Genomic DNA, 20139 nt, shown 5'->3' with positions numbered 1-20139 from the left:
TTCTAAGTGCCGCTAGTAGTTTAATGCTAAAACAATAAAAATGTGGTTGCTTATCACTCAACATTTATTGTGCTCAGAGGATTTCTAATTTCTTACGCTAAAAAAAGTGCATGCTACCTACGTGTTTGTTGTGTACATAGCAATAAAGAGTAAACGATGTAAAAATTATTGAAGATTCTTTTACCACTATATGTATATTTATTTGTCCTGTATTTTTTCTAAAGGCTGACACCCACAATTTTGTTTGTTTTGGGTATTTTATTCCTCGAACCTTTGGCTGCTTCTGGGCCCTTCTGGAAGGAAAAGATAATGAAAGAAGTTACAAATTGTCAATTGAATTGGTGGAGAATCTTGGTTTATGTAATCAACTGGACAGACTACAAAGATATGGTAAGTTAACGTTGACTTTCCAGGTTATTACATACTGCAAATCTTTAAATTGAAACAAATATCACCATCTTGGACCATGCTTAATATTCAATTAACTTGTACTTATATATTTATCTTCTGCAAGCAATACTGTCTTCTGAGGATTCCCTGACTATTAGAAGCCTTATATGTTCTGACTTCCAGCTTAATACAAGGGGCGTTCAAATACAAATGGGGAAAGATGAAATTACTAAAAGCGAATTACCGAATGGAAATGTAATTAATATCCCCTCTCCATTTAGTCTTCTTGTACTTATTGGCACATTGGCCACAGTTATATTATGTTTCTGTATTCCTGCCGCATAGAAAATCTTTTGACCACTCCCTCATTATATCCTGTACGTCTTTGCTTATTTTCAAACATTTGCCTCATTATACTTCTTTCATGGGACCAAACAAATAGAAGTAATGTATGGCCAAGTATAAGCTGAATATTGGGTAGGAGCCCAAGTTCTGAATCTTGGATACTGTTACTTGAGCAATTTGAGAGTGAACTTTGTCCTGCTGAAGTAAGTTTGAACAGTTGGTTTCATATGATTCTGTAACATTTTACAGTAACCTGCTTTAGTAGAGATTTTATCTTCTCGGTAATCATAAAACACCTAACTGCCCGCACTTCCATACTATTGCGTCATTTTTCAGGAATCCACTGATGATATGATTATACAACTATTTAGAAGATAACATCGACTAATGTTCACAGCCAATTTGAATTTTATTCAAGTCATTCTGCCTGCAGTTTTGTTTTCTTCCTTCTCTTTAGTTGAACGTCCCTCGCTCGCACTTGGCAGTCGATTAAGAAAGTAAACTAATTTACAAGAATACAATACTTTTGTATAAACGTGTGGTAGATCACAGAAATAATATAGTACATTCATTGTCAGTCGTTTGACACAAATCTTTAGTAAGATATTATCAGTTCAGACGAACATTTAGATAGACAATGGTCACATAAGATCAGGCGTGGCTCAGTTGTTAGCGTGCCTGGACTGTGAGTCTTACGATTCATGGGTTCGCACTTGTTTCTCCAAAAATGCGCTCCTCAATTTAGGGCCGTAGTTGTGCCAAAAACATGACGATCAGATTTCACTATTCCATTAACTAGGAATAGCCCAAGATTTGGCGGTTAGTATTGTTTACTTGCTAACTTCCTTTTAGATTATCACATAAAAGTTAGAAATAGTGATGCACATACAACTCTTCTGTAGTTTCACGCGATATCATGAAACAATTTGTTAAACAACCAAAGAAAATTGTCCTAAAATTTGTGATAAGAATTACTGAACTTCAGATGTTGTTTTTTTTCACGTTTATTTTAGTTTGCTTGTTTCGGATTTAAAATTAGAGGCGTGTAAACAAAATGTGCGTAGCATTTACGTAACCAATAAATTTCTTTAATCTCTAGTGGTTAGTACACCTGTTGTACATTTGTTTAATCTCTAGTGGTTAGCACACCTGTTGTACATTTGTTTAATCTCTAGTGGTTAGCACACCTGTTGTACATTTGTTTAATCTCTAGTGGTTAGCACACCTGTTGTACATTTGTTTAATCTCTAGTGGTTAGCACACCTGTTGTACATTTGTTTAATCTTTAGCGGTTAGCACACCTGTTGTACATTTGTTTAATCTCTAGTGGTTAGCACACCTGTTGTACATTTATTTATTGTCGATATTTATTTATCTACAACATTTATGGTGCATTTATTTTAACATTTTTGTATTTACCATGTTTATTAAGTTGATTGCACTTACCACTTTTATTCTATAGCTATTTCCATGATTACGTATATAGTTTCATTCTTCTCTAGTATCTGTAACAGTTGAGATGCAGTTATCTACTTTCTTCTCTGGTGTTTAGCAAACCCATAATGCATTTCTAATTATTACAACATTTACTTTTTTCTTAGTGTTTACCACATTTATGGTACCTCAGTGTTGATATGCAACTGTTCATACCAATGTTAGTGGTAGCATGGCTTTTATACAAGTAAGTAGTGTGTTGATCAGTTTTGTTTTTTATTAGTACAAGTTAAAACTAAAAAAGTTCTGTTGTTTTAAAAACATTGTGTGATATTTGTGTGTAAAAAATATTGTTAATTTCTTGCTGTTTTAAAGCGTTAAATTTTTCAGTGAAATATTATTTTGCATGATATTATTGAATAGTTTTGTGTATGACGTTAAACTGCATCCAGCAGTAGGACATACAACTATCAGAGTAACAGTGAGACAAATAACCTCTAGCTGCTGTACTCTCTGGGTTGCCCTTAAGCAGGGCATAGCACCTATTAGCCTCCTTGACCAGGATTACAGTTGAAGTCGTTGGGGGTGCAGGACGGTGGATAATCTCGTTTTGCGGATGCCTGGTGCAACTGGGACAACGATAGAAGAGACTTGTTCAAGTTAGTTGAGCACTGAAACCTGCAGTAAGAAATGGCAACCTGCTGCAGTATTTTGCCAAGCATAATCTGTGTGTGACAGGTGAATCCTGCATGGATTTTGTACAATATCTTATAGAGTGATGCTTATGAAAATATTGGCTAAACCCTTCAATGTTGTAATAATACAAGTCTATGCACCGACAGTTGAAAATGGGGAAGAGGACATTGATAGTTTCTATGAAGACCTTGATAAAGCGAAAAAGCAATGCAAACCTCAAGAAGTGGTCATAATGGTGGAAGATGTAAATGCAAAAGTTGTTTGTAAGTGAGTGGATAATATTATTGGACTGCATAGACTTGGATAGAAAAATGAAACAGGAGAGAAATGGATTGATTGATGTGTTGCAAGTGATCAGGCCATTACGAACACATGGTTTGAGCAACAACCGGAAAGAAGATATACCTGGAAAAGATAAATTTAGAAACCAAATTCATTACATCACCATCAATAGAAGATTCGGGAATGCAGTACAACAATCGAAGTCTTATCCAGGGGCTTACTGTGTGAAGGACCATGTCCCTGTAGTATGTACTATCAACATAAGACTGAGGAAACTTAAGAAGCCAAAAGAGACAAAGAAGCTTGGTTGTACAATTCTAGTGGGAAAAGATCTGATTAAAGAAATGTATACAGTTGCAGTTAAAAATCGTTTTCAAGAACTTGAAGATGAAGGAAATATGTCAAAATCGGAAATTCTTAAAGAAGCACGAAGGAGGTTATTCTATTAAATTTAAGGCAAAAGGAACAGAAATGGATGATGGAGGAAATTCTTGAGGTCATAGAAGATAGAAGGAAGATGAAAATCCGTAGTATTGAAGAGTATAAAAAAAATATTGACAAAAAGAATTCGATCAATGAGCAATGCAGAAAAGGGAAAAATGGGTTAATGAAAAATTTAAAGAAATAGAAAAACAAAAGGATAAAGATGTTATATGAATGTATAGGAATATCAAAGACACCACAGGTAAAAAAGGATGCACTGCTAGTGGATGTATAAAGGCTAAGAATGGTGATGTAATTATAGAACAATAATAAGTATTGAAAAGATGGACAGAGTATATTGAAGATTTATTTCATAATAATCGTGAAAAAAGGCCATCTATTAAGAAGAACATGGAAGGATTGAAAATTCTTAAGTCAAAAGTATGAAGAGTTATCAACAGAATGAACAGCAATAAGACTATAGAACCAGATGAAATTGCATTAAAACAAATATAGTATTTGGAAGAATTTGGTATAGAAAAGTTAACATTAAAAGTTTATTGTATTCTCTAAAAAAACCTGTAGCCATTGAATGTGAACACCATCAAATCATAAGTTTAATGAGCCATGTGACAAAGAGCCTATTAAAGAAGGTGATGAGGAGAGATACAAGTAGAATAAGACTAGAGATTGCAAAATTTATATGTGGTACTAATGAAGATCGTGGTATAAGAAATGCTACCTTCATGGTTCAAATGCTTTCGGAAAAGGCAATGTTTTATTGTTTATACCAAAGCTTGTGAAAGAGTCAAACATGTGGAGTTTATGAAAATGCTGGAAGAACTGGATATTGATAGTAAAGACTTGAGAATTTTTAGAAACCTCTATTTGTACCAAACTGCAACAGTGAAGATAGAAAATGAATTAAGCGATTTCATCCAAATTAAGTGTGTCTTTTAACCTGACGTTTTTAATTTGTACAGTGAGAAAATCCCGAGGGAGATTGAGGATTTACCAGAGCTGATCATTGGGAGACAGAATTTGAACAACTTGTGTTATGCTGATTACACAGTTTTTCAGAAGAGAAGTTGCAAAACATTTTAGATAATGTTTTTAGTCAAAGTGAGAAGAAGAGTTTAAGTATCAACTGTAGGAAAACAGAATACATGGTAATTGGAAAGAAGGTCATTCCTGTATATATTGTCAAAATAGATAAGGAACTAATAAAACAGGTCAATAGATACAACTACATGGAAAGCTGTACAATATCAGATGGTAAATTTTGTTCGTGTGTTTGAAGTTAAGCATAAAGCTACACAATGGATTATCTGTGCTCTGCCCACCATGAGTATCGACACCCTGTTTCTAGCATTGTAAGTCCACAGACATACCGCTATGCCAATGGGGGGCCAGATGGTAAATGTGATCATGAAATAAAACGGAGAATAGAAATGGCAAAAGACGCCTTTCTGAAAATGAAAAAGATACTGATAAATAGTAAAATTTCTATGACAATGGAGTTAAGAGATTTGGATTGCTAAGTTATAGCAATTCTCGCGTGTGCATCAGAATGTTGGACAATACTGCCAAGTATGGAAAAGAGAATTGAAGAAATTGAGTTATGGTTCTTAAGGCACATCTTGAAGGTAATGTTGGACAAGTCATACCTCAAATGAAAATATTTTGTCAAAAATAAGTTGCAGGAGGAAGCTGCTGATTAACATCAGAAAGAGATAGTTGTAGTTTCTTGAAAACATTATGAGGAAAGAATAAATTGAAAGTCTGGTCGTAACTGGAAAGATTAAAAGAAGGAGACCATAGAAGACAGAGGTTGACTTATGTCTAGAGTCTACATAAATGGGTGGATGTATCGACATTAGAAATTATTTCTGCCTCAAGGAGAAGAAATTTGTGGAAGACAATGGTCACCAACATCCTGTTTGGATATGGTACATAGAGAGAGGAAGAGATTATTGAAAATGGACTGAAGGCAAATTGTACTCTTATAAGAACGATATTCCTTGTTTCGTGCTACCCTTGAAATTACTTCCTCCATTGTAGGTTCTGATTAATCTAATTGATTTCGTATTATTATGCGATGCTACAGTTTCCATTTTGACAAAATTATGTTTAGGAGAAAAAACCAATTTTTGATTTCACATCCTGACAGATTTTCTTCTGATCTTCCGATAGACGGGATCTTTGAATTTCAAGACCACCTTTAAGCAGAATTAATACACAAAAAGTCAATTTCAGATAAATTGGGAAACTTGATGGAAAGGTGGTCAAATGTGATTGCTATTATTTCAGTTGCTTCAGCCGTCTTTCTTGTGAAATCAGCATCTGCCTTGGACGTATGAATGATAGCCTATGAGCCTTTTTCAACTGTATGTCTTTGTTTATTATCGTGTTAACGGCTCACAATGACTTTTTGGGTTAGAGAGTCTTATTCTTAAGCCATGTGCTTCAATTTGTGGACGATGGCTTTTCTCCAGATTGGTTTGGAGTGTGATTGCAATGCTTGCTGTTGACTTAAGTTGTTTGGGATTATGATTGCTTTGGAGAAGTATGCAACAGCCCTTTCTGATGCAAAATCCTCATACACTCAGATCATAAATATATAGAATTTCCAAGATGGAAATATCTTTCGTACTTAATGGCATTGAAAAACAAAGGAATGTGGATCAACTTGGGACACCATGACCATCCAGAAAGAGACATATAACAAATCGTACTCAAGTCGTGGTGAGCAAAGTGCGACATCTTGAAAGAGGTGAGACTCCATGAATAGAAAGTTCGATGGCAAAAGTCATCTACATGTTTCACACAACATAATCAAGAACGAGCTCCGTATGGAAAATTGACATAATTCACGTGTACACAAGTTTCTTCCACGGCTTATCCGTTCAACCATTACTTACTTCGAGCAGCTGGATAATGAAACGGATATGCATGCAATTCTATAGAAAGATATACCAATCAATTTGCCATATGCAGCACCTATGGGCATTCAGATTGATGAAATGGACTCTGGAAAAATCATCGTCTTCGCACAGTATGTGACTTATGGAAACACACAGAGTGTAATGTTGTGCCTTTAAAACTTTTGCAATAGAAACCATGCTATAGGGCTATTGTCAAGACGCACATTTTTTAGATAAATCATGGCCAGATGTGGTGATGTGGCGAAGCTCCAAAGTAATTTTTATATAACTGCTCAATTTCTCTAGTAGTTTCTTCCTGGTGTAATCTTACTGTAAAGTATTCTTGTTACCAAATTATTGAAGATTATTAATTTCGTAAACACATTAAGGCCTGTTACTGATGGTGAAAATATTGTAATTTTCACTACTTTAAATTTTTCTTATAACATATTACAGGTTATGAAAGCGTTGTAAGATCTTACTGGTGTGGAAAGTATTGCAAGGTCTTATTATTGTAATAGTATTACAGGTTCTTACTATTGTAAAATTAATGCAGATTTTTGCTTTCGAAAACGGGTTGCAGTTTTTAATGTTATGGAACTTCTAAGGTAGTAAAACATGACCCATTTCTAAGGAATAAGGTTGATATAAAAAGGCTGATATAAATAGCGTTTCAAACTAAGATTTGTAAGATGCAACTCAGCCAATATTTATGAGCTCTGGTATGGAGCAAAAGAAATTATCTGTAACGGAATACAATAAATAAATCGTAGCTAAAGAGACAGCCTAGTGTAAGTCAGTAGAGAATGGTGTAATTTAAATTATTTTCAAGCTTCTTGCGATGTATTATTATATTCTTACCTATAAATAGATCATGCTCTGTCAGCTCGTTCGTTTCACTCAGTAAGACTTGATAACTCAACAGACGGAGTAACAGTATAAAAAGTCTTAGTGGAAACATTTTATATCCCTATTGGATTACTGTAATGATTTTTATATCTATGTTAGTATACAGTATCGTGATCGTCCCTTACAAAATGTAAGAACTACACTCCTTAACATGCAAAACATCAAACGTACATGGTACACTAGAACAATATCTTGTATTATAATGTCGCTAATAAGTGTGTGTTCAATTTCTCATGTGCAAAGAAATGCTAAGCTTCATATTATTTATCATTTAAAGGTGGCCAAAGATGGGACTGCTGTTAACATGCATAATAATTGTAGGATCGGCAACAGCTGTTGGAATTATAACTTATCTTGAGGACTTTTATCCCACCATAGTTTTGTTGTCACCTGATCAAGAGTAAGTATAAATTTGGTATGTTTTCTTTTATTTTAATTCTATTTAGTGAAACAAATATACTATAAAGACTCGGGATTGTGTTAAAATAGTAACGTCACAATCATAACTGTCTTCATTCAAATAAAATAATCCTTGGCGCTTTACATAACTCTAGATTTGAGCATTATTACATGTGAACTGAGTCTATTTTTTTTCTTGAGAAGTTCCTTGGAAAAACAGACTTAATTTCTTGTGAAGGTCTTTGGTGAGGAAGAGCATATGTATATGTTGCTGGAAGTACCTAGGTTTTGTTTCTTAAAAAAAACACTTTCATTTTATAATTCTGCTGAAAATCCTTAGACGAACACTTCCATGACATTAAGGTGAAAAATGAGCGCATGTATATTCTACTGAAACCCTCGAAAGAACACATCTATTACACTCTGATGAAGACCTGGGGAAAAACATGTGTATATCTGACATCAAGGCGAAGGCTTAAAGAAAAATAAATCATTTATTTATTAGCGAAGGTACATAGATAAACACCTTCATTAGTTATTGAAGATGTCTTATAGAAAACACATCCATTACATCCTAATGAGTGTCCTAGGAAGAACAAACTTTTATCCTGCGGAAGGCACTCAGAACAGTAAATCTATTACGTCTTGGTGAAATCTTGAGAAGTATGTATTTATATCCTGAAGAAGGTTATAGAAATAAGACATAATTCATATCCTTGTGAAGGTCTTGCATGAACTGCTTCATTAGTTCCTGATGAAGATCCATAGAAAACAATTTCTCAGAAAGCAAATTAAATTATATCTCATTGGAAATTATATTATGATGCTGATCTTGGCAGAAGTTATCATAAGTAAAACTATTTTAAAAACTGGTTATTTTAATTCCTATAGTGAATGTAGTAAGACTACTTTCATCAGGTCACAGCAAGGAACCTGTAAGGTCGCTTCTAGATGTTCGTGGAAAAAGTATCTCCAAGCACTCTATACTAGCCGAACCTGTTTGATGTTAGTGTGATTTTGCTTAAAAATTCAGGCCGACCAAGCTTCTATATTACCCCAGTAAACTTTAATAATCTGCTACTTTTTAATTTAATATTTTATTTTTAACCTCATCAAATAATTCCAACTCAATGCAATCACTGAAACTGGTGTTATTTCACACATTAAGAGTTGATTTTGTGATTCTCTTTTTTCTTATAGGTTTTCTAAAAAAATCGCAACATACATCTATTTGAGACCGTACACACATCTTGGACCATATGCAGTGGGTGTTATTGTTGGTTACATGTTAGTAAATCACGGGAATGTAGTTCTTCCCAGGGTAAGTTAGATCAACCTAGTTCTTATGTTCACATTGGATAGAAAATCAGTTACTGCTAAAGTGTTTAATAGGCTCCACCTAAAACTCGTTAAACTTTACTATTCGTCATTTCAAATTGTTACTCAAACTATTCGAAAAATGCTTGTGACATTATCAAAAGTTTTAAAACATGATTATCATGAAATGTAAAATCCGTTATACTGATCAAATGTAATTTCTTATTGGAACTATGACCACCAATCCTTAACTCTATCAATTTTCACAAAAGATATTTACAGCTGCAACTTATAAAATGACAGGATGTAAGCAAAAAAAAAACAAAAAAACATTTATGAAGAAATGGAAATTCAAACTAATCCCTTCAACTTGATCCAATAAAACACTATGTTCAGTGTTTCTAAGTATAATATATTCAAAGCTTGAAGACATCTATGAGAGGACTAGGGGGCAAACTTTGTAACTACTTGCACTTCATTAAAAATGTTTTCCTTAAACTATCAAATGATATGCATGAAACGTACACAACTATTTTTACTCATAGTGTTCCATTGTTCGGAGAGAACCAATGTTTAAGCAATAAACAAGTAACAAGCATGTTCGGAGAGAACCCAGATTTAAACAATGAATATGTAACAAGCATGTTCGGAGAGAACCCAGATTTAAACAATGAATATGTAACAAGCATGTTCGGAGAGAACCCAGATTTAAGCAATGAACATGTACAAGCATGTTCGGAGAGGACCCAGATTTAAGCAATGAACAAGTAACAAGCATGTTCGGAGAGAACCCAGATTTAAACAATGAACATGTAACAAGCATGTTCGGAGAGAACCCAGATTTAAGCAATGAACAAGTAACAAGCATGTTCGGAGAGAACCCAGATTTAAACAATGAACATGTAACAAGCATGTCACTGATTGAAACAAGTCTACAAACTTCTTTCCAACAATTAATCACTATAGTTTCATGAATAAATAAATACAGATAATATTTACACGATGGTCATTGTAAAAATAATAATAATTATTAGCATCACAACCTATATGATGTAGGAGTACATCTTTATAAAACCCTTGAAAATGAGAAAACAATCAAGAAAGCTGTCAGTCTTGCCGAATTCAAGAATTAGTTATGAAATTATGTAGTACGCAGCCACGTGAATCTATTGTTTAATATGAGGATTTTCTTTCTGATTATAAAACTTTCAGCTATGTGTTTTATCAACATAATTGTTTTTACATTGTAAGCCGGTAAAGGGATAGTTTCACCTGAGTATTTCGAAACCTAAGACAAATGCTTATTGGTCGTTTCTGTTTTTCTGCATCTCGGACATGTTCCATTAACCTATCCATCACTGGTCTTACCACATCTGTACACCCTTCTGAAGCCGGTACACATTCGGAGATGAGGGGTGGTTATGTGCAGAGCGTCATTTTACTGAACACTATACATGAAGCTATAGCGCAGGCCAGCAACTACGCAAGTTGTTTTTAGCAAGCCACTTACGCTGTGATTTATCCGAGTTGTAGAAGTTTTCTGTCATAAAACTGAAGAACAATAAACAAACACACTTTTGATTTTTGATGCTTATTTAAAAAATATTACATTATTTTAACTTCTTAATCGAGTTTCGTGAGCAGCTAAAAAACATTATACAAGTTATTTAAGTGGACAATTATTTCTACAATACTTTGTGAATAATATCATGCGATAAAACCTACGTCAGTGAAATTCGATGAACTCAAGTATTTTTCTTTTTACGTTGGTGCTGGTTTTTGTTTTATATTAATTCCAGGCATAGCATAACCTGAAACGTTGATCGAAATGATGTACTAAAAATTGAACTTAAATTGGTTTAAATGTAGCCAAAGCGCTAAAAGCATTTGTTTCTGTTGGGAAAAATTACTCATATAATGTTTTTTACTTGCAATTAGTTTGCCAAGTTGATTGGGTGGATGCTTAGTGTTAGCTTTAACCTGGCGGTGCTATTGCTAACGTACCCTTGGAATAACGGAACTGTCCCTGGTGTCTCAGTTTCAGTTGCGTATGCTTCGATCCATAGAATTATTTGGGCAACTGGACTTGGATGGACAAGTTTTATGTCCGTAGTTGATCAAGCAAGTAAGTTATGAAACTTTATTAGAGTAATCATTTTAATTCCTAGGACTAAAATCTGAAAAACTTTATATAGTTTATTCACATTAAATCATTTTCACAAGTAGGTATTAACTAACTGTCATTTCCTGCTAAAGTAACCCCCAGTGGCACAGTTGTTAAAACATTAATGTAAGCCAAACTTCTTATACCACCACTGACTACTAGATGGCAGCTATACTTATTAATTAAGTGAAGAACACTAGAAAATTCCGAACAGACAACGTCAAAAATTATCGTGACCACTAACTTACAGGTGCACAATGTTCGTACTTTGTAAAATCCATATTGAGGATATATTTTATTTCAACGTTCGAGCTTACTTGCAACTGAAATTACTCCACAAATTAAATGGGCACTGATGTTAAGTGTTGTTTCCTACTGCCATATAAAACCATATATACATAGGAGTTGAAATACGTGGGGGCATATTTGAAGTTGTAATTACAGAGTTTATAATGTAAGGACAAAATGTTGACGATTAGATTAATTTTGTACTGCAATCTGAGTAGCAAACATCTTATAATAACCAAAGAAACATTTTGGTATATTGTTTTATTCTAAATACGTAGAATTGCAAAGAAAACATTGAATATCATAGAATACCTTTGCCGTTTTGTTGACATTCTCCGTAAAGTCTAATAAGAGATAGTTATCTCATATTAACTTTTAAAGTGTAATTATAACATGCTCTGCTTCTATGCCGTTCTATACTGACCTGTTATAGTGATTTCTTACTGAATGAAAACAAAACGTTCCCGTTGGTTAAGTGGTAAGTCTCACAGCTTACAACACTAATATTCGGGTTTCGATAGCCGCAGTGGGGAAAGCACAGATAGCCCATTCTGTAGCTTTGTGAATAATAACAAACAAGGTAGCTAACAAAGCAACAAAAGGCAAAAAAAAAAAAAGAATAGAAAGAAAACTATTCAGAAATTAAACGACATTATCACTCGCATTTTGTTTTTACTACTTTAGCGTTCGTCCCTTAAGTTGGATGACTTGAACTTATTTGAATAATCATATGTGACACTTATTTATCCAGTTCTGTTTCTAGAGTTGTGCTTGGTGCGGCCTAGTAGTTAGTGTACCGTATTGTGAGTTATGGTTCGCATCCTACTGCAACAAGAAAAAAGAATCGAGCTATTCTTTTAGAAAGTAATACTTAATATCAGAAACCTTAGAGCACACTTGATTCGTCGTGATAAACATACTAAACTTTCTGCACAAAAGTAAAGAGACTCCGAACAGTGTTCCGGACTTTTACCGATTGTTCTCGACAAGGTGGTGTTATAAGGGAAAGAGTGAGGACATCAAGATGACAGATGAAGTGTAGCAACGCAGCGCATGCTTAAAATATTATGCCAAACTACTAAATATATTTCGTAAACAACACCTTTCCTCTTTTTTTTCTACTACAGCATTGATGGAATGATAATTATTCTAGTCACTTACAAAACAAGGGTTATTCCTGGAAGTAAACTTTACACTTTTTCATCATCACTTTGTTCAGCATCATCATCAACCTTACATTCTTCGCTATATTGGAATCTCTAGCTTTCTGTTCCTGTTCACTCGATTCTTCCGCTGGAAAGAATATACAGAACATGTTTGTTTGTTTTTGAATTTCGCGCAAAGCTACACGAGGGCTATCTGCGCTAGCCGTCCCTAATTTAGCAGTGTAAGACTAGAGGGAAGGCAGCTAGGCATCACCACCGCCAACTCTTGGGCTACTCTTTTACCAACGAATAGTGAGATTGACCGTCACTTTATAACGCCCCCACGGCTGAAAGGGCGAGTATGTTTGGCGGGACGGGGATTCGAACCCGCGACCCTCAGATTGCGAGTCGAGCGCCCTAACCACCTGGCCATGCCGAGCCATCCAGAACATACCCTAGACATGCAAATCGAGCGTATCCATAGAGAATGACAGTTTGAAGTAACTTCAGTTGCAAAATTTGAATAAATTTACTCTGATTATGAAGTTCAAAGACAAAAAAGTATGAACAATGTGTTTCTGATAAATACTGATAGCGATAATCTACGTTAGTGTTAACTATGTTCTACACTTAATTAGTGACAGTCATATCCCACTATTCAATTAGAGTAGTCTAAAAGTTGGCATTGATTGCTGTTGAGTAGTGAATTTCCCTTTAATCTATCAGCCAAAAATTAGGAACGGCTAACGCAGGTAACCCTGGTGTAATACTGCGCATATATCCGAAACAAAATACTAAATTTACACATCTGTATCTGGTATGCCCGTCTAAGTTTCCAATGTATCATTGTTGATTTAAAAAATAATAATAACTTATGTATTATGTTTACAAGTTTCAGTACACAATAGACAGTACCATTGTAAGGTTTTTACTAAATTATTTGAGTATTTATCGAAAACCTGAACTTATAGCCAACTTATGCTGTTCCAGATCCAGTAAAGATGATACTCTCGTGGAAAGGGTTTGTACCAATCAGTCGCCTCAGCTACTCTCTTTATGTGGTTCACCTGTTGGTGATCTGGTTGCGAGTGTGGACCTTCAGAGAACGGGTGGTTTTCCACCACTATGACCTGGTTTGTACCTTTATCAGCAGTTAAGAAATTTAAAAAAAGGTTGTGATTCCTAGAACGTTTCTTTGAAATAAAAAAACAGTTATTGTACACAGTGATTATAAAGAAAAATGAATTTTTAAAATGGTGGTATCTTAAAAACTGTTTCTCTTAAGGGAACAAAATGCCACCATAAGTACATTGAAAATAGTACGTTTTATTAAAGGAAAGCTAACGTCGTACAGAGTTCTTCAAAAACAGTCACAATGTGCATTCCGTCAGCATATAAAGCCTCTCCTTAAATGTACCTACTGTAAGCGTCATATGTTTTGTACAGTGCTCATTGACCTTCGCAATACTCTGCACAATAGCATGGATTTATTCAAATCACCAAATAAAAGCAACGGTAGGTTACAGGAAATGAAATTCAGGTATACAGTATAATATGGTTTTGAATCACCCTGAATTGTACCGAAACTTTCCTGAATAAACCTTCCAATTCTTAATGTAACTCGGGTGAAAGTTTGTTACCCTAGGGTAAACAGTTTTAAAACACAATCACTTTAGAATTCGGAATTTTTTTTATAACAATTTAAAGTACGAAATCGAGCAACAGGGAATAGTTTTTATTTTGTTTTAGAGATATTTTAAAGGTATATTTCTTGTTTTAGTGACTATGAGAATGAAAGAAGGTAAATTATAATTTCTCTCAGAACTTGGTTTGTAATACTTATATAATAGTTAAATATTACAGTGTGTGTAAAAATAGCAATTCATAGCTTTTTATATGCTACAAATTATTATTATTGTTGAATATCAGAATTTGTCAGCTAGTGATACACATCCCTATTATCCTAATACTAAAAACTAACACACCGTGATAAAGACCTTAAGATGCTAATAGTAAAAACCAACACAGTGATAAACACCTTAACATGCTAATAGTAGAAACCGACACAGTGATAAACACCCTAACATGCTAATAGCAACAACCAACACACAGCAATAAACACTTTATCGTGTTAATATCAATAACTAACAGAAAGTGATAAACACGACAATAAAGACGAACACAAGCATGTGAAAATATTCGAAAGAATACATGAAAGGGCCTTGTCGACGTTCAACATTTTGTACGCTACGAAGAAAAGTGATACATGAAAAGCGTTAGCATTCCAACAATGTATTTGCACTTAACTAGTGAGACTTTATACATATACGTTTGTTTGAACAAACCGAATATTGTGAAAATGTGAATGCTAGTGATGATTTAAGTTTTGTTTTCTATCAATTTATACATAAATATATATTTTTGTTCAGTTGTACCAGTTTTTTGGCCACCTAGTGGTCAGCATTGGAGCGGCTTGCGTGTGCTACCTACTTGTGGAAGCGCCATTTGCCAGTCTAGAATGTTTTCTACTTTCTCGATGGCAGAGCAGGGTCACAGAAAAACCTAAGTGTGGCCAGATGATGAATGAACCATCACTTAAGGTTTTACAAGAGACAGTTGTCGAAGATGAAACCGTTTCGACAAAGAGGAACATTGTAGTTAACAATGGAAATATCCAGAGCTCTTGTGGAACATATAACAACGGTCAAGCCAGCAGTCAAAATGAAGGATATGACAATTACAGTTTCACAAGTCGGCTTTAGTTTCAATACAAAATATAAGTAGTTCCAGCTTTTCTTTATATGGTAGCGAATTCAAAGCACTAGGATAATATGTCAAACTTCAATTTAAAAAAGTTAAATCATTTGGTGTTTGTTTAATCATTGATAGGTCCTTTGTAACAAAACAGGGTTTTAAATATTACATATAAAAGCCATTAACGATTATAAATCCTCTGTATTGTAAACATTGTACTTCTGTCTGCAGAATTACATGGCCAATGGTTCCTGTGCTAAAATAAATCAATGATCTGTCCTTAATCCACTTTTTCGTGTGATACTTTTATTGATATTTTAAGTTTAGTGTTAGTTAAAAAAATGAAATGACAAATATAATTGAGTAATAAATATTGGGTTAGACACTGTAATTTTTAAACTTAAATAAAAATATTTGTCTTTGAATAAAAGTATAAATTAGTAAGCGAAACTAAACTGATGTTAAAAATGTGATAAGCAGAATGTATAGTAAAATTTTCTGATCAAACGAACTGATCTAATAATGTTATTAGAACGTTTTTAATGGAATTTTATTAAGAACGTTGTGTTAAACAAAACACCCTACATACCATCGATAATCGGTGTTGCTGAAGCTACTATTAATGATCCCAAAAACTCATATTGTCAACGATTGTTACTTAAGAAGTTGTGTTTCATCTTAAAAAACATTGTTAGTGATTTCATACATCATATAAACATTTAGTATTACTAAAAAAAATATTTTCTGTCTCACTGTTTAAGAAAAAGTATGTGAGAACTAGTGTTTATGAAAAATATATCAGTTATATCTCACAGCAACTGATACAAACCAGAGGGCGCTCAGTAGAGTGCATACCTCCGCCACGCAGCGTTTATCAAATACGAAAGTGTGTCCGTATGTCCGTCGTTATCAATGGACATGCCAAGTTTCCTCAAAATCCGATCATTTTTGACTGAGTTATAGAGCAACAATAGTGTGAAAAATTGGTCCCCATGTTAACAGATAGGGATTTTTTTATTTTCGTGACCTTGATCTTTCAAAAACTATTCACTTCTAAGTTGGGTCATAGTCAAAGTGTATACCAACTTTGGTCCAAATCCATTCACCCTTTTCCGAGAAATCTTGCTGACAAACACACACACACAGGAGTGAAAACATAACCTCCGTCAACCTTCGGTGGTGGAGGTTATAAAGTGTTATATGTATATTTTCAGCAAACAAATATTGTAAGAATTCCGTGCATGAAACTGATAACACGGGCCTGCGAATTTAAATTTCATGAAAGTTGTTTGGGTTTCAGTAGCAAATTTTCCATAATTCAGCTACACAGATTTCGAAAATAATATTAATTTTTTCTATCACCTAAAGATTTTTTACAAATCGGGAAAAAAACTCTTACTTAGATCAAATTATTGTTTCGTTTGCTACGATAAAAAATTTTTATTATTATGTTTGTTAAACAAATACAAACAAACTGAAGAAAAGGGAAGAACATTGATATCAAACGAATATGCATCCTCATTTATCCTGATTTTTTTTGTGTGAAATCTACGTGTTATGGTCATTCTTTTACGTATTGCGTTATGACGTTTTGTGAAAAATCTGTACGTGATGGAGAAAAATGGATATCATTTTCGAATTTAGTGTACAGTAATTACTCTAGAACATGTAAAAATTTCAAGACAATAAAACCATCGCAGGCCTGCGTTATTAATGTTACATAAAATATTGTGTTCTGTCTCATTGTTTAGATAAATCACTGTTTTATTGACAACTGATGAAACTCTAGAAGTTGTACATCATACATATGCCAGTCTCTAGCAAAGAACGTTGTTATATATTCCCTACATTTACTACTCTGTAGAAACCACATTATATTTTTCCTTACCAAACCTTACCAAAACAAATCAGGCGTGGACAAGTGTTAAGTGTGGCGTACTGTGAATCCGAGGGTTCAGGGTTCGTGTCCTGTTGCTGAAAAAAATTGCACTCCTCACTTTGAAGGCGTGGATGTGGTATAAGAGAGAGGTGGAGAAATCCTATTATTCGGTCAGACAAGAGTAACCAAAAGAGTTGGCGGTAGGTGCTCTTGACTAGCTGCCTTCCCTCTTTTAAAATTTTGGACGACTATACGCAAGCAGCCCTTGTGTAAGTTTTCCTCAAAATTATAAAAAGAACAACAACAACAAAAAATGCCAATAAAACATGTTACAGTGAAACAAAAGAAGCTACACGGGTGTCTAGCTGGTAAATCTCCCGTTCAATACCTAGCCCTTCGTTGATTTTCACTTCTCACGTGTTTATTTCATTGACGATACTTTATATCAGAAACAACGTAACATGTTGTATGTAATAACCGGTAGAAACTAATGACTAATGCTGTTTTCTCTAAACAAAGAAACTTTGTTTGAATTGAATGTAAACAACTAGAATGGTTTTATAAGGAAATGGAATGTATTAAAGCAGTTTTCTATCAGTATTTACACGTAAACACTGTATTTAGATGCAACTGTGTTATTTTTTTTCATGGTTATTGAAGTTATTTCGACTCGGTACGAGGTATATATATATATCATACCTATACTTGTTTGATACAGTTGTACTAACTTGTAAAACTTCAATTGCAGATAACTTTTATTGTGAAAATATAACGGTAATCGATACAATGTAAATAACAAGAGTTCAACAAAAAACACCACATAAACGACAGGATAACTCCTTTGAAACTTTTAAGAAATATGCGATTATTTGTTGTTAAAAACATCTGACACAGAATGGGGTATCCATTAATAAAAATCAAGCCATCAACAGAAATCTGTAGATTCGGTTAATATTTCAGGTCAGTCCTTACATTCATGGGTGTATAAAATGGAGTAAGATTCTAGGATTCAGTAGAGAAAATCTAAAATAATGTTATTGGTGTGAAAAAATATGGAAGAAAAAAGTTCCTGGTAATAAACCTTATTTTAACAACGACAAAGTCAAGAAAATTACTCCGTTTTCAGATAAAAAATCGTTCATGGTAATAAATATTACTCTAACAATGTTAAAGTTAAAACAAATTACTCAGATTCCAGAGAAAAAAAATCTAAGACAGGAATATGGAAGAAAAATGTTTCTGATAATAAATCTTACTTTAACAATGTCAGATAATTTTTCTGATGTTGTTGTTCTTTTTCAAACAGTATTCGGCTGATGGATTTTCTCAAATCGCGTCGTCGGGATCGTTCTTCAGAACGTATGGTTTGGTCGGGATCGTTCTTCAGAACGTATGGTTTGGTTCCTTCTTCTGACCTCCTTCAGGGATCGGTTCATCTACAAAATATAAGATCTACAGGGTGTCCAAAAAGTGTGAAACTATAGGTGATTTACAGTTCGGAAGTCCGAGATTGGTGGAATGACACCTTCCCAAGACATTGTCTTGGCAAACGTAGACCCCGAGGAATGGGCTCCAAGATCTACGAACTTGACTCCCATGGATTTATTTTTCTGGGGGCTGATCAAGGCATGTGTGTACAAAGAGAATATCAGGGACACCGAACCTCTGAAACAACGAATTCGCGATGAGTATTGGGCTTTTGACAATGAAAGGATTTTTTTCCGCAGCGTTCAAAGAGAATGGAAATGCCGTCTCCAAATTTATTTTGAATTACAAGGACAGCATGTGGAACGCATTCGGTAAAACTCGTGAAAGTGTCTATGGTTCCATACTTTTCGAACACCCTGTATGTCTCTATGGACTAAAAGTTCTCAACAGTTGTAGAGATCAAACTAGAAAACAATGAACCTTTTCCTGACAGCCAGAATTTGTAGTCTTACCAGGTGAGTGAGTTAAAACTACAAACTTGATTTACTAATATATAAATTTCTGGAATGTCATTACAAGCAGATTATATCTACTTTCTAAATGCCAAATTAAACTTGTATCTTTAACATTTACAACAATAACGAAACAAAAATTATCTTTACCTCGACAGTGTAACAAACGATAAACAGCTAAGGAACAAGTTAAATCACTTAACAGTGTTTCGGTGAACGACTTTGATCTGGACTCAAGATAAAAAAGTCCCGATAAAAGTTATTCATAAGACAGAATCCGTTAAATTTTTGGAGCATCACTATAGTTCATTAAGATTGCCTGAAATGTGCTTACCATATCTGTTTTTAGATTTTAATCTTTAAATGCTCTAATGTTATTTTTCAATTATATATCATAAATCAAGCAAATTTCATAGCTCATGTATGTAACTTTTCTCGCTTAAATGCTGTTATATGCAAGGTTTATTTTGAGAATATGGTTTATGTTTGTTTGCAGTATCTGGAAAATAAAATTAATATTTTTTGAATGATTAGTTGTTGATTAATTACACCAAAAGTTATAAATTTGATCTTATAAAAGTGTAGTATAATAAGTCAACAGTTTCTTAATATAAAAGTTAAATTTAATTTATAGTTTTACAAAACGGAGGGTAAAAAAAGTTGTGTTAAAAATGGTTCTCCTATGCTTTTCGTAATTAATTTTCAAATAACTACTTTGTACTATAATTTTACTTTTATCAGGTTAGTGGTTTCATTTATTGCATATAAGAATAACATCAGATTTCAGTTAGTTGAACTGTATAATTATATATATATATATATATATATATACATACATTACTTTTGTTTG

General features: G+C 33.8%; 1 protein-coding gene across 1 annotated transcript in view; it reads left to right on the top strand.

Moving 5' to 3' along the window:
- LOC106459908 (nose resistant to fluoxetine protein 6-like) overlaps positions 1 to 15709 on the top strand; it is a 37377-nt gene extending 21668 nt beyond the window's left edge. The window contains exons 9-15 of the mRNA XM_022386478.1: positions 225 to 390; positions 2337 to 2416; positions 7681 to 7803; positions 9003 to 9123; positions 11058 to 11244; positions 13707 to 13849; positions 15146 to 15709. Coding sequence (XP_022242186.1) covers positions 225 to 390; positions 2337 to 2416; positions 7681 to 7803; positions 9003 to 9123; positions 11058 to 11244; positions 13707 to 13849; positions 15146 to 15478 — 1153 coding nt within the window. The 3' untranslated portion in view covers positions 15479 to 15709. The remainder of the gene's footprint in view (positions 1 to 224; positions 391 to 2336; positions 2417 to 7680; positions 7804 to 9002; positions 9124 to 11057; positions 11245 to 13706; positions 13850 to 15145) is intronic.
- Positions 15710 to 20139: the final 4430 nt, after the last annotated feature.

Source organism: Limulus polyphemus, unplaced genomic scaffold, assembly GCF_000517525.1.
Source record: "Limulus polyphemus unplaced genomic scaffold, Limulus_polyphemus-2.1.2 Scaffold679, whole genome shotgun sequence".
Taxonomy (NCBI): Eukaryota; Metazoa; Arthropoda; class Merostomata; order Xiphosura; family Limulidae; genus Limulus; species Limulus polyphemus.
Note: the sequence above shows the minus strand (reverse complement) of the source record. Positions and strands in the feature narration are given on the sequence as shown.